Source organism: Pleurodeles waltl, chromosome 5 (assembly GCF_031143425.1).
Source record: "Pleurodeles waltl isolate 20211129_DDA chromosome 5, aPleWal1.hap1.20221129, whole genome shotgun sequence".
Taxonomy (NCBI): Eukaryota; Metazoa; Chordata; class Amphibia; order Caudata; family Salamandridae; genus Pleurodeles; species Pleurodeles waltl.
This window is the reverse complement of record NC_090444.1, coordinates 1,697,428,396-1,697,443,815: the sequence shown is the minus strand read 5'-3', so window position 1 is coordinate 1,697,443,815 and position 15,420 is coordinate 1,697,428,396. Positions and strand designations below refer to the sequence as shown.

General features: G+C 45.9%; 1 protein-coding gene across 3 annotated transcripts in view; it reads right to left on the bottom strand.

The window, feature by feature from the left end:
* The window catches only part of GCFC2 (GC-rich sequence DNA-binding factor 2), a 236,024-nt gene that overhangs the window by 53,550 nt on the left and 167,054 nt on the right, over positions 1-15,420 (bottom strand). For all 3 annotated transcript variants that reach the window (XM_069236040.1, XM_069236043.1, XM_069236041.1), the window contains exon 11: positions 5,474-5,673. In XM_069236040.1, coding sequence (XP_069092141.1) covers positions 5,474-5,673 — 200 coding nt within the window. The remainder of the gene's footprint in view (positions 1-5,473; positions 5,674-15,420) is intronic.

Here is a 15,420-nt window from a genome sequence, read left to right as displayed (position 1 = left end):
ATGGTCCAGTTCCGGACTCCTCTTATGTATACCATGCATCAGTTACACAACTCTATATCAGGCCCCGCCCACGGAGGCATTGTCACCCCTCCAAGGTTGACACCATTTTCTACTCCATTCTGTTTTTCTTTTGGGGGGGGTTCCCATACCTTCTGGGAAATCACCAGCAACCTTTTTCTCGGATGTGGGTGTGGGGACTGGGAATGTTTGTAAGTCACCTGTTGTGGCATTATTTTTCCATTTTATTGATTTATACTGCACCACATTGTCAAACATAAAATGCACTTCATACAATATGCAGTGACTACATGCATAACATTCACTCAACTTTACACCCTGCTTTAGATGTGACCATCTAACTTAAATGCCCTGGGTACCTACCACACACTAGGGACTTAGAAGCAAGTTGGCCTATGCCAACTGGGTATAGTCAATTTAATATGCACATTTTGGGGGTCGAGGCACTGGCACAGAGGTCTGGTTAGCAGACCTCCATGCACTCTCAAAATCAAAACAACAGCAGCATCAGTCCAAAAACTTGAGGGTGACCATATAAAAAAAATAGAGGCATTGCCTTACACGTGTTCACCCACAGTATCTTGGCGCCAGACTAAAAGTGATCAGGACATAGTTGGCATTCACTGATCACAAGGCAAGGCTGGCTGAAGAGAACATGCACGTGTTAAAAGTCGCCATACATTTACCTTCTCTGTCAGTTGTGTGGGAGAGGGGTCATAGGGAAAGAGTTAGGTTGACTTTGTTAGTGGAGGCATGCACCACCAGGCTCTCTGGTGTCAGAAGTTAAGCGAGCTGCCTGTTGACCAGAGGACCAAAACATGGCTTATCCCAAAAGAGTATCCATAAGGCCTTCATTAAAACGCATGAGAGGTTCAGTGGCAGCCAGGCTGAAGAATCTCTGTAAGGGCATTTTGGCTCCACAGTAGGGAGCTGCAGGTCAAGGACATTTGCAGCCTTCCGTATGATGACTACAAAAGAGGTACTCTCCTCTGTGGCAGGATGCAGGATAAACTAATCCAGTGTCTGTGGAGGTGCCCAGACCACTGGCATCTTACAGTTCCTCATACCATTTCTGGTCCTCATATGAGGGAACACAGGCATCCCCCTACATCACACTCTTGTCTGAATCCGTACCAAAAGTGTAATGTAGCGTATGACCGCGCCCAGGTGCCAAAGACAATATGGCAGTGTCAGAAGGGTTGCTCATGTGCTGCGTTCCCATGGGATCAGAGTACAGCCCTGGTTGAGACGAGTTTGGCTCAGAGTCCAATACCAATTCAAATCGGAGTCAGTTGTTCCTACTCTGGCACCATCAGTGCTGGCATTGAGGGTAAGGGAAAATGCAGTGTGTGGTTCCAGAATCAACACTGGTGCTCAACCCAAAGCAGGTTCAATGAGCAAATACAGCAAGGGCGAACACGCCAGCTGAATACACACTGGAGGCTGCAGATCACTGGGGCTCAAAGGCACAGCAGAGGGAACTGGAAGTGAGCCGAAAGCGTGTAGCATGGCCTGCCAAAGTCCACTATTTGCTGTGAAGTTATTTTACGGGACACATATATAACGAGGCTTTACTTCACCACATAACTCTAAAGCATCCTAACATAGCAAGCAAAATATGCCAGTTATTAGGCTGCCAGCTAACAATTTAGGTGGTTTGTGTTTTTTGATCTGGCAGAGGGGCAGCGGCAGGTAGTTCCTGAGAATAGTTGCTTGGGCTTCAGATGCCCAACCACCTGCTTGCAATTTCTTTATTAGGTCAGACCTTTAAAGAAAACGCTAAATACATCAATGAACTTAAGTGCTAAAATATGATGGTCAAAAAAATGGTACTCAAGCTGAAATTGGTCTTCTGCACAAAGTTGTGGACATTGCGTGCTCTCAGTGGTGACAAACAGATCTAGCTAGGGTTTCCGCGAATGAAGAAAACACTCTGCCCACCTCGGGATGCAAATGCCTCTTTTGAACTGTCATACAAAATCACTCAGTTAGTTCACTCTGACATTCAGCAACCCCCAACAGGTGGTTTTCAGCCAGGAAGATGTCCTGGTGTCCCAGTCAACTCCAGAGACACAAAGCCTCCTAGCACAGGTCCCATGACCCCACACATGTTGAAGTACTACATAACAGGGGTGCTGTCCATGCGAGCCTGCACCAGCCTCCCCTTGATGACCCGCAGCTTAAGTAAATTGATGCAGAGGCAGCCCTCCACTGGAGACTAGAGTCCTCTGATCTCCACAACTCCCCCAAAAAACCTCTAACCCAGCACCGACACCTCCATCACCACGACAACTCTATGTCAGAGAAGAACTTTGTTAGACAAACTGCATTAGATCAGCCACCAATGCAGATGTCAAGCTGTCTTCAGAGACTTGGATGATGTGAGAAAGGATGCTTTGATGCTGGGCTCACTGGAACTTCAGATTTCACTGCAGATGACACGTGCTACCTGGCATAGTTCACAAAGCTTAAATGCCAAGAAGCCTCACAGTCCTCATCATCTTGTTCTAGGGTCAAGCCCAAAACATCAGGATTATAGCCTGAATGTCCTGGACTCATTTGTGCAGAAAAAACCCTTTAACTCCTCTGTGTCCAGTATGGCCTCAATAAATGGAAATCACTGCAAAGGAATCAGGTGGGACGTTGGCTTGTTAATGGTGGAACTCAACAATGTGAAAAGTTTTGCCATCACCCTGAACTGGTCCATGAATGACTGTGCCTTCAGCAGTCAGTTACAGAGAGGGACTCCAAACATCAGTGACAATTGCCATCACACTTTCATGAACAATAGAGTAACACATTTTGCCTTTCTCAAAGTCCAGAGTACGGTAACTTTGGAGAGCAACAGATACACCTCCTACAGCAGAATGGACAGTTGCTCTTCTGAAAATAGTTCTGGTGTGGAAAGAATATTAAGTGGGTAGGGGAGAAAAGGCAGAACATAGCCTTTCTGAATAATTTGCAAGGTCATCAGATCCACTGTGAAACCTTGAAAAGACTGGGCTGTCTGCTGTATCACTAGTTGGAAAGGCAGTGTCCTGGAGCAGCCCCTAAATTTCCAGAACTGGTTTGGAAATTGTTTAGTAGGGGTCAACAGACCAAGGAAAGTGCTGTAGTTCTGCTGGTCTTAAAATGTTCCACAGCAAAGCAACATCTGCCTTCTCTCCGAAGACCCATTAAAAACCATTTCCATTAGGGAAGACTATATATTGCCGGAGAACCCAGTAGATCTAATCCAGGCATGTCTACAAAGGACAACACAGGTACCAACTGCGCTGCCAATGGAATGTGTTGTATCAAGACCTGCTCAGATAGCACACTTAGTCACAATCTGCCAATTATGTATTGCCTAGGGCAACAAGGCCCTAGGTCCTGCAGGACTGCTGGCAAGGTCTCACTGGCCATGTCCCAAAGGAATTTCTTTTTTACCAGCGTAACAGAGAGACTGAGTTTACAGACCACAGTCCAATAAGGGTGGAAGAAAACATACATTTGCCAATGGTTTAAATCCTTTTGTATTCTCTATCCAGGTTGGAAAAGGAGTCTCCTTACTGGTCGAGGCCTGCACCATAAAGCTCTCTCGAGTGGAGTGCTGGGTGAAGGAAACCTAGGTCATAACCCGCCTACCTATGACGTCTGGCTACTCACTTTTCACAGATGGGGAAAGAACAAGGTTTTAACCAGCTAGCCATCATAGCACCCATGAGGGAGCAATTAAATGGAAGTAAAACCTCAGATGCTGCTGGACCAAGCTATAGATTTTCCGTCAAAATATTTGCTGGAGGCTCAAAGGAGGGCAGCTGTAATTCTAGCACTTCAACTACAATATGAACCACCTCTGTAAATGAGACACTTTCTTCAACTGGTGGCCGATGAGGCAAGTAAAACTCTGCCTCTGGGGCTGTATCAAGCCTAGTATTGTTCTGTAAATCAAGGTATAAGGCATCATTAGTGTAATGAGAGGGGGCAAGGCGTCCTTCCCACTACCATCATCATCATCACCACCAACATCAATAGCATGGGAGTGCACCCGGCTCTGGCACAGGAGAACAGTCAGAGCCAAAAAGATATAGGTGCCTCTGTTAGTTGGCAGTTGCTATGCTGTAGATGAAAGAATAGAATCAGGGTGGAACAACTGGTTGCACATTTGTAACCTCGGCATGACAGTGGTCAAGGTCAGGCTGCCGTCTGTTCAGAATCAGACATGGCATGTGTCAGCACCGGATAATCATCCTAATCAGCTGCAGGACATGGTTTGAATTATGGGGCTGGAGAAGAAGTCTATATCAGTCAATACAGGCCCGGTAACAGGTCCCAAGGGGACAGACTACGACGGGGAGGGACCCAGCAGCAGTAACGTGTCTGGAGGCTCCAGTGGTTTCATGGGGCCCGAAGGGTTGACAGCGAAAACCCAAAGCGCACTGAAAACTTGCATCATGGACTCCGTGAATGCTTCACTCTGCTGCAGCATGAGCCCAGACACCTCTGGTTGTATCAGTCTCAACTGAGGGACCGGATCATTGGCAGGTGCCCTAGATGGAGTGTGAAAGATATTGCCACACTTGAGCTTATCTTTAACAGTGGCGGCGTCCTGCTTCACTTCTTTATGTGTGGACTTACCGAATAACATTCAGCAGGAAGTGGAACAGCTGCAGAATGGTGTAATGATCAGGTCCACAAGTTGGACTGGAAGCACAATCTGCAAGAGTGAGTGCCACAACTTCTTTTTGTGTTCAGAGACAAAAAGCTTTACCTCCCTTTCTCGACTCATCTTCAAGTGCATTAAGGCACACCGGACACATGACTTTGAATCATATCCTGATCACAGGCACCAAAGGCATACCTAATGCGGATCTGTGGCCAACATCTACTTCCTGCAGTCAAGCACAGCTTGAATTCTGTCATTTTAAGTAGGGACATTGATTGTTCCCTAGAACACTGTAGGAAAGATTGGAATCATCAAGAATCGACAAAGTCAGGAGCGTAGCTCAGGATCTAAGTTGGGAGGGGTAGAAAAAAGGAACTGACGTTAGCATGCAAGGGTGGCACATATGCAGCTTTGTCACTTCCGGGGCAAAATTGAGCCAACACGGAGCTGCAAGAACCCAATAGTAGCATCCGGGATGCTGAAACACAAAAATATATGGATACAATCAGGCACATGCTGGAATTTCGAATGTGAGGAATTTGCAGTTAGAAATATCCATCAGAAATATAGAATATGAAGCAGCTAATAATAAAAATGACAATCAGCCTTGAGCAGAAAAGTAAATCTTTCACTAGTTTAACAACACTCAGTTAATAAAACATTGAATATTTTAGCTTTTGTAAGCGATAGGAACTGTAGTAAAGAGCAAAACAAGCTCCCCAGAGAAGTGCTACTCTTCATAAGGTAGATGCTGTTGCTCTAATGTAAAGGTTTTATCTTAAGTGCAACAATGGTGAATGGTAGTACCTCAAGTGGATTCCAAGTGATTAACTGAATTCGGATTAGTGGATTTAAAATCTTGGGGAGACAAAGGCTTATGTATGCATCATAGTAGGAGTCTGGAAACTTCTCACGCCACTCCTGGAATTTCAATAAGATATTTTGGATGTCACAGAAGTCTTCATGTACATCTTCAAAAAGCCTTTTACATTCCTTTAGGACAGTATCTGAGAAGAAGTAAGAATATCCATCAGTATACTTGTAAATGTAAGTTATAACACAGCATGCACAGGAAACCAACTAACAAAATGATTTCACTATAGGGTTTACATTTTTTCATGCACACCCCCTCTCTCATTGTAAACAACAGAAGGAACATGTGATAAAGTCTTATCTATTAGGTACGTCTGAAAGGAGAGAAATGCCACAGGAAGGGAAAAAGTGTGCAGGAAGTTGGTGTGGGTTGAGAACAAAGTTAAAACTAAGATTTAGTAACAATGCTTAGTGGTACACCAGAGTGTAATGACCTGAGGAAATAAATCTAAACACATTTTGACTAAATAAGCATTATAGTTGGAAAGAGCCGGGGGGACCTACCTTTAATGCTTGCAGGAAGGAAGGGAAACTCACACTGTGCACTCCTCTTTGGGATAGAACCCATTTAAAGCACACCAGCATCTTGCAGGGTTCTGGTGCTTGGGACACCTAGGCACATCACTAACAGGGGAACGCATTGGAAGGTACATGCATGAACGTCTTCACAGTGCAACTGTAACATGACCTTCACAAATCATCAATTATTTGAATACTTTCAACTCCTTCATGCTTTAAAGCATTAATTGTCCCAGCAGGGTAGCCCTGCATGAGGTTAGCCCCCAATAGGCCCAGCTGGCTACTGAAAGAGGCTATACCTCCAGAGCCTATTTGCTCTCTTTTTACCAATACCTCAGTTGACCTGACATCTCTAAGCACTAAAGGATTCAATGCCTTTTTCTAAGGGAAAAATACATTGAGTCTTTAGATGATGTGAATTAAAGTAATGTCCTCCTTTCACCTTGAGAGAGAGAGTGTCATACTGGCACAACTGCGACCAATTAAAATCTAATACTTGAACCAAATTTACCTCACACTAGAGCACCTTTGGAGGATGGGCAGAGCTCAGTCCAGTGTCCAAGATGTCTGATGAGCACTGGGGATTTGGTACTTATGATGGGACAATGCTCCCAGATTGATCCACTGTGGTAAAACAACCCTCATGAGGATATTGCAGAGACTTGTTTATCTTGCCACAAAAAATGTTTTACTGGAATTATGGTGGGGATGTGGACCCTACTACAGAAGAAGAGAGAAAATGGCAGATACAGACAAGAAGAGTGACCTCTGCCATCCAAAGCCTGTTTGAGGGCTATGGTAAGAAGCTGGGAGAGCCCATTTACCTAACAAGCACCAAAAAATCAAGGACATGTTAGGAGCAATTCCAACTACCATGATCTTAACTATGACTTACATGATGGGTCTGTACAGGAGAATTGGACTACAAAGCAAATACACAATGTTCTGACCATACAACATTTACTGCATAAAGATTCTTCATGCGTCCAACAGGATTTATATGTATGTTGATCATTCAGACCTAAGCATGTTTGCCTAATCATCAGTTTTATCTGCATTGCTTATTATGAAAACCTCAATAAAAAAATTCTATACAGAAAAAATTGCAGTCTTGTCATTTAATATCAGAGTTTGTCAGAACTCCTTTCAGGGTGTCACAGGGCATGAAGGGGTTTACTGGGCCCAACCATGGTGCTTGAGGCCTTTTACTACTGATGTCCAAGAGCCCAACCTAGTATGGATCCTGAGCAGCTGGGCATAGTACCACTTCTGCACTTGACTCTCAGTGGTAGCTGTGGCCGAGCAGTCAAAGGCTCTCTCAGGTGGGAAGTGCAGAAACTGGTAAGTGAACACTCAATGTAAAGTGCTCACTGTACGAACAAAAAAAAATAGGCATCCAGTCCAATACTTACTTTTATAAGAAAAAGAAGTATTTTATTTCTAACTCTACCCATTCAAAGGAATAACGACATTCACAGGCTATTGCACAATCACCTTGAGATCGAGGCTCAAGACGTACTCTGGCAAATCGCTGTCCCATCCTCTTGCTTTAAACGTATTCAGGGTTATTCACCATTCACTAGTGGCCGCATCGAAAGAATGCTTATTGATAGGCTGCACTCAAGAGTTCTCCTTTGACTCTTAGGAATTAGTCAAAAGCATTTATGGTACCACAGACCATGTGTGCTGCACAACACTTCACACCTTTCATGTATTGTATTTCAGAAAAGCACACATACATCCAGCACAAGATTTTCTTGCGCACACATTGCACAGCACTACATCTTTCATATAATGTATTCCTTGCAAGCAAACATGCATAGTCCCACACATACTACACAGTAATGCTCCATCCCTGTACTATGCTCTTCCTAGGCTCAAATATATCCAGTGCAGAATCACTATTCCTGCACTACGCAGCACTCCACATCTATCGGATGTAGGCCAAGGTGAATTAAGCACACAGAAGTCGAACTTTAAAAAAAGGAGAGTGAGCCGGGCGGCCTCCCTCCAGTGACAGAGTAAAAAGGTCCTGTTCACTAGTACTGATCAGTACGCGGTATGCTGCCACCACTGCACTGGTGCTGCTTAATTTGTGGTGAAAATGGTAGACTTCCACTAATATGAAGGCAGCGCATTGGGCACCTCTTCTGGACTAACAAGACTACAATCTGTGAGACAGGCCTATGTCATGGCGTAAACGCATGATCCGTGTATGCCAATGACAAAATAATCAGCATTAGGGATCCAGACAACAGTACAGCTGGGCAGTAAGGGTAGGAGTACACATCTTTTACCATGCAGAGGACTTTTCTGTTCTACTCCCCTTACAGGCGCACCCACACACAAACTGGCCGCTGGTTTTGCAGAACGACAACACAGCTGGGGACTGGTTGATGTTTGGAGGGTCCGACACAGCGAGGACCGGACTACTCGTTCTACTCCTCCATATATTCACTACACACATGACTAGATACCTTCCTCTGCTCTAACCACTTGAGCCGGTGTATATCCTTTACGGAATACCTTGGGCGCACACTGTCTGACCACAGCCCCATACTGGAGGGATTCCGAGTGTCAGACGACAGACCAGTGATCTCCATCAACTGCGGGAGGTGCTAAAGGACCCCCACTTATAGGGAGTCATAATGCACAACTATTGCTGACTACTTCGTTATTAACCAGGGCACAGCTTCATCTCCCATTGTGAAGCATTTACGGTAGTGGTACGAGGTCACTGCCTGGGACAATCAGTGGGCATCACTAAGTAACTCACTGCAGAACTCCACACATTAGAAACAACACTTCATGCACTAGAAACCTCCATGACTGTAGACGCTGCAGCCTGCCAAAATTTACTAGACACAAAGAAACATGGGGGGTGTTGGAAAAACTGAGGTGCCATGATCATAAAACATACATGAGCAGAATTCATGCGGAGGAAGGTAAACCGGGAAGACTGCTGATCATACCCAAATCTAGGGGGTCGTCCATCACACATCTAGTGACGGAGACTGGAACACAAGTTTACCTACCAAGGGACATTAATAGGGAATTTAGACAATATTATGAGAAATTGTACAGTGTGCCCTCAATCCCCTTGGGTCACAACATGCAGGCCTTCTTGGCTGGGCTCCCCTTCCCGACTCTAGACTCGGATCCAAGGAGAGAGATAGGAGAACAGATAACACTACATGAGATCAAGCAGGCTATAAAAGACATGGCGAGAGGTGAGACACCTGGCACCGGCATACTCCCAGCGGAGTTTTATGTGACATACAACATCCTATTGGTGCCGAAACTGGAACTCCTTCATGCTGAGTCGCTAAGACTTGGATGCCTACCTGTCTCGACTCGTGGTGCCACAGTAGTGCCTTTGCCCATGACGTCCACAGCCAGGGCCCGAGTTACAGCATTCCACCCCTTATCCATGCTTAACATGGACTTTAAAATTTTAAGTAAGATCCTGGCAACCATGCTACACACACACACACACACACACACACACACGCGCAGGCTCTCATACACAAAGACCAAAACGATTTTATACCACAACGGAGCACATCAGTAAATCTCAGGAGGCTTTACCACGTGCTTTACACTCGTTGGTTATAACCCAACCAGCAGCACATATCTGTCGGTGGACCTTGAGAAGGCTTTGACTCAGTACGATAGGACTATCTGATTTGGGGGGGGGGGGGGGCTGGGTAATGTTTAGGATGACACTGGGAGAGGGCTGGATAAAATGGGTTGCCCTACTGACAACGGCAAGGGTAAAAACGGGAAACTACCATTTCAGAGGAGTATAACCTCTATAGGGTTACCAGACAGGGCTGCCCATTATAACCACTTTTATTTGCCCTAGCGATAGAACCCCTGGCAGAACACTTCCGTCACAACCAGAAGGGAGATGTTATCAGGATAGAGGGCTTAGAATACATTGTATCTGTAGGAATCTGGCTCTGTATATACTATATCAAAGGAAGATATAGGGGGTCATTATGACCCCGGCGGTCGGTGTAATAGTGGCGCTAGTACCGCCAACAGGCTGGTGGTACATACCGCCATATTATGAAATCGGCAGTTTGGCCAAAGCCAAACCGCCAATGTAACACACCGACCGGGCTGGAGACTACAGTCTCCACCTTACCATTGTTCGCCACCATGATCGTAGCCGGAATTCTGCCAGCCTTTTGCCGCAATTCCGGCTACGGTCATATTTTGGTGGATGGTTGGTAGCCACGCGACGGTATGTTGGCAACCGTTGTCATGGCGGTAGGCGGCATTTGCCGCCAATGTTATAATGAGGGCCAGAGTGCGCAGAGTCCAGGGGTTCCCCAGAGGCTTAACAGAGGCTAAAGTAGATAATACTAATGATCTCTTTTGTGGTAGTGTGGTCAAGCAGTTAGGTTTATCAGAGGGTAGTGCAAAGCATTTGTTGTTCACACACGGACAATAGAAGAAGCACACACTCAATGACTTAACTCCAGACCAGTGGTTTTCATATAGCAAAAATATATTTTCTTAATTTATTTTTAGAACCACAAGTTACAAGTAAGTACCTTAAAAGTTTCATATTTCACATAGGTATCAATAGTACTTTGTTTGAAATCGGTAAGTTGTACAGTTTCTGAATTATTGGCAATAATCTGTTTTAAAAAACAGGCGAGGTCCAGGGGGGTGTCTCGGGCACACCGCCAGTCGGACAGGAAGGAGGGCCGCCTGCTGAACGTGGAGGCATCAGGGGTTGGTTTCTCCAAGGCCTGGTGGCTGCGGGTGCAGTGTGTCTTTAGGCGTTGGATATGTTCGTCCGGACCTTCGCGGTCAGGGGGTCCTCGGGATTCCCTCTGCAGGCGTCATTGTGTTGGGGTGGAGAGGTCAACCCAGGGTGGGCACTTGCTCGCAATCGCCTGGGGACCCCTCTCTTGTTGGGTGGACTACCTTGACATGGGTTGTGACAGTCAATATAAAGGAATCTAGATTTATGGGTAAATGCTGAGTATTGTATTTGGGGTATTGAGTACTAAAAATGGGGATCACTTGAAGAGGGATATTAAGTCTTTGGACATATTTAAGTGTACATTTTTTTGTTGGCCCATTTAGGTTTGCTAGTCCTGAAGGTGGTGGTGAAGGGATTCAAAAGACAACCGAAACGCGTCGACGCTAGATGACATTACTGGACCCAAGAAATAGGCCGTAATCGAAAAAGGATTGGTGACAGAAATTGATTGGCCTAAATGTACCATAATTGGGACAGTTTAATTACAATAGACTATTGCAGATGTCTTTGTTTGTCTCCCTGTTGTTGGATTTTAATGTTTATATGTGATTTTGTTATGAATTATTTTTCTTGTTTTGTGATTGTTGTGATATTGGGGTTTAATCATATGGGTTTGTATTATTAAATTAGGATTATTAGATTCCTTTTGAGAGTGATCATTAGAGAGTTTAATTATTTAAGTGTGTGTGGTTGTTTTTTCCCATGGGGGAGTTTTATTGTCTCACTGTGTCACGATGCCCTGTCCCCCGTGGGATATTAGAGATAGGAGGGCCCCCTCTCTCTTGACATGCATCAAGCAACTTAATAGCCTGCTCAGAGAATTCATTTGGTATGGGAACAGGCACAGAGTCTCACTGCATATCTTGCAAAGACGAGTGGAGTTGGATGGTCTGGGAGTGCTGGGCCTTGAGTCATATTACCTGGCTGCTCAACTACAATGGGTGGCCAGATGGCTGGGTGAGAGAGAGAGGACCGGGTCTTGAGTCAGTCGGGGCTAGCACCTCACCAGAACATACTTCTTGCTAAACTGTTGCACCCTGAGACCCAGATGCATCAGCCAGGAGTGCTAATGCAGGTAGCCATGCATGGATGGCGTGGGGGAACGAGAGGAGCGCAGGGAGCCCTAGTGTTAAACAAGCGCTGTCATTGGTTGGACTGACACACGGGAGACCTGTGTGCTATTTTAAAGAAACCCAGTTAAGGGTATGGACAGAGGCAGGGGTGACAACGACTGGGGATTGCTTTGAGCTGAGGACACTGGTACCATTGGCCAACCTGATTAATAAATTTCAACTCCCACCTGGTCAATTTCTGCTATATGAGGCACTAGTTCACGCATTCTGAGATCTATGGGGAACGGGGCTAGAAGAACCCCCAACAACACCTAGTACTGCACTCATTGCTATCATTGGGCTCCACTACACGACAGGTGACATGGATATATAAGGCATTGACTGCCATGACACGATTGCTCATGACTGCACTCAAGACTTGATGGTAAGGGACACTGGGTCATGATATACAGGACACGGACTGGGACAAATAACCTCAACAAATATCTCGCAACAGCAGGTTAAAATACATACAGTTTAATTAATTCCACATGACATACCTGACCCTACACGGACTCCAAGTAATCTATGGAGGGGAAACTAGGCTCTGCTCGAAATGTCATACAATGGATGCGGATTTCAAACATGGTGTGGGAGTGCCCCCTTATTCTAAATTTCTGGGCAGCAGCCCTGCAGCGGCTTGTGGACCAGATTGGGAGGGCACCTCCATGGACCATGGTAACGTGTCTGATGGAGCCCTTCCCTAGTTCTGTTAAGATTAGAGTAGGTACGAGGTTCATAGACTTAGCCCTTGCCTTGGCTAAATGTAGGATAGCGATGGCATGTGAGTCCAATTCTGGGAATAAAGTAGAAACCTACACGAAGGAGGTCTCAGTTTGGGCTGGGGCGGAGGGATGGAGCATGACCAGGGTGACGCCTAAATGGGATACCTGATAAACATGAAGTATGAAGGAGAGTGAGGGGCAGCTGCCAGGACCCTCAGTGTGAGAAGGCAGTGCCCCTCTGCCCACAATACATACAGCATCTCAAGGGGGGAGTGGCTAAAACATGACCCTATGGACAGACCGCCCAAGTGCCCTATGATGTCCAGGCTGACTGTGTGCAACATAAACGCTCATAGTGTGGCTTTTCTTGAAAATAAACCTACCCAAATAGGCGTAGTTCACCAGAGATGTTTAGTTCAGTTTACAGTTTAAGTTGCTTTTCAAAATATTAAGAAACTACAAACAGTCGCAACTCTCTCCCCACACCTTAAGACATTACAGGGAGAACAAGGGACTGGGTGTAAAAGATTTGCATTTCGCTACTTGCTTACTTGTGTTACCTGTGATGTATGAAACGTAGTCAAGAAGAAATGAGATTGAGAATATATGTAAAAAATAAAGATATTAAAAAAAATAAAAAATAAAAATAAAAAAAATAACTTACAGGCCCTAGATACAAGAGGTACCATAAACAGGGACTTATAGGTAATGTAAATGTGCTAATCAGGGATTAGCCAATTGCACATATACTTTAGTGGGCGGAGAACACACCTCGAGTGCTGGACGTCAACACACCAGTGTTCGGAGGATACCACACACTCACTGACAGGTCTAGTCACTACAAATTCAAGGAACACTGCATGTTTCCACCATTTATATTCTGTGATGTGCCCAGAGCAAGGACAGTAGTCTATTACTTAATATGAGGACGTGATTAGACCAGAAGCGGTCCTTGGCCTTGCTTTATCACAAATGGACTTAGGTCTCTGCACACACGCAACATTAGTTTGACACCATGTAGGAAGCTAGCCTGGTGTGTAGTGGGTACCCAAGGTACTTAGACCTTATACCAGGTCCAGGTATCCCCTCTTAGTGAAGTGTAAGTAGCTACCTGTAGAGAGTCTGGCTCTCTAGAGGTAGCTGGGGATGAGCAGCCAAGGCTTATTTAGGAGACATGCAAAGCTCATGTGACACCACTGTAGTCACACAGCACTTACACACATGAATGAAAACACTCAGTTGTACAAAAATAAAGGTACTTTATTTTTGGAGTACAATACCACAAATTACTAAAAGGGCAACCTTCCAATAGAAGGTAAGTAATACACTAAATATATACACTTTCAATCAGAAATAGGCATAGAAAAGGTTAGAAACAGTGCAAATAGCAATAACCAATAGTGACCCTAGGGGGAGCACAAACCATATACTAAAAAAATGGAATGCAAACACAGGAGCCCGATCTCAGTAAGTAGAATGTGTAGAGGGGAGCTGGAAGTACTAGTAACACAGTACCCACCGGCGACCAGGAAAGCAGGAGTAAGTTACTGGATTTTCTCTAAACCGCCCAAAAGGAGGAAACAAAGAAAATGAAGACACCCAAACTAGACTGCAAGAAAACCAGCAGTGGATTCCTGAAGAAAGAAGACCCATGGAGAGAGGGAACCAAGTTCAAGAGTCACAGTGGAGTCCAGGAGGAGGAGCAGCTACTACCCACCCTGCTGTACTTGCAGGAGTTGGTCGACGGTGATGAAGAACAGGTCATCACTGCAGCAATGGAGCCGGAGAGGAGTTCTTGAAGGATGCAGATGATTGTGCCACACTGGAATGAAGATTGCAGACGGGTGTCGGTGCAGGAATTTCACCAACAAGCCTGGCAAAGGCAAACTCGGGGTTAGTGGAAAAGCGGTGCTGCCAGGGACCAGCAAGGCCCAGGAGGACTCAACCCAGGTGTCGAGGGAGTCCACAGGAGCAGAGGCAGCACCAGAAGGAGTCCCACAGGACGGGGACACAGGAGTCGCACAAGATGCCGACGCAGCATTACAAAAGAAGATCCCACGCCGCCGAAGGAACACGCAGGAGGCTTTGCAGGAAGGAGTGCTAGGGGCTGAAGCTACAAGTCGCCTGAATATCCCTTGGAGGAGATGCAAACAAGCCTTGGCAGCTGAAAGAGACGCAGTGCACAGGGGTACTGTCCTGCATGGGGAGGCAAAGGCTTACCTCCACCAAAAGTGGACAGCTGGCAGAGAGGACTACACCGGACCACCACCTGTGATGCAGGATCCACGCAGCTCAAGATAGGGGAGATCCATGCAGCCAGCCATCGCTTGCTGTAGGTGCCCCCGGTTGCAGGGGAGTGACTCCTTCACTCCAAGGGAGATTCCTTTTTCTTCTTGTGCAGGCTGAAGAATTGCCATTTTCTGAGAATACACAGCCGGGAAAATCTTGCAAAGCTGGCAGGAGACGTGGAAACAAAGTAGCAGAAGAGTCTTCTTCATTGATTGCAGTGTACAGTCGCAGTTCCAGTGGCCAGAAGTCGAAGTAGAAGTAGAAGTTGCAGAGGCATCCTGCTGGAGTTTGCAAGCAGAATCTGAGGACCCACCCAAGGGAGACACCCTAAATAGCCCTGAAAGGGGGAGTGGTCACCTAACTAAGTAAGCACCTATCAGGAGGGTGCTCTGACGTCACCTGCCTGGCCACTCAGATGCTCCCAGAGTTCCCTGCCAACCTTGGAAACAAGATGGC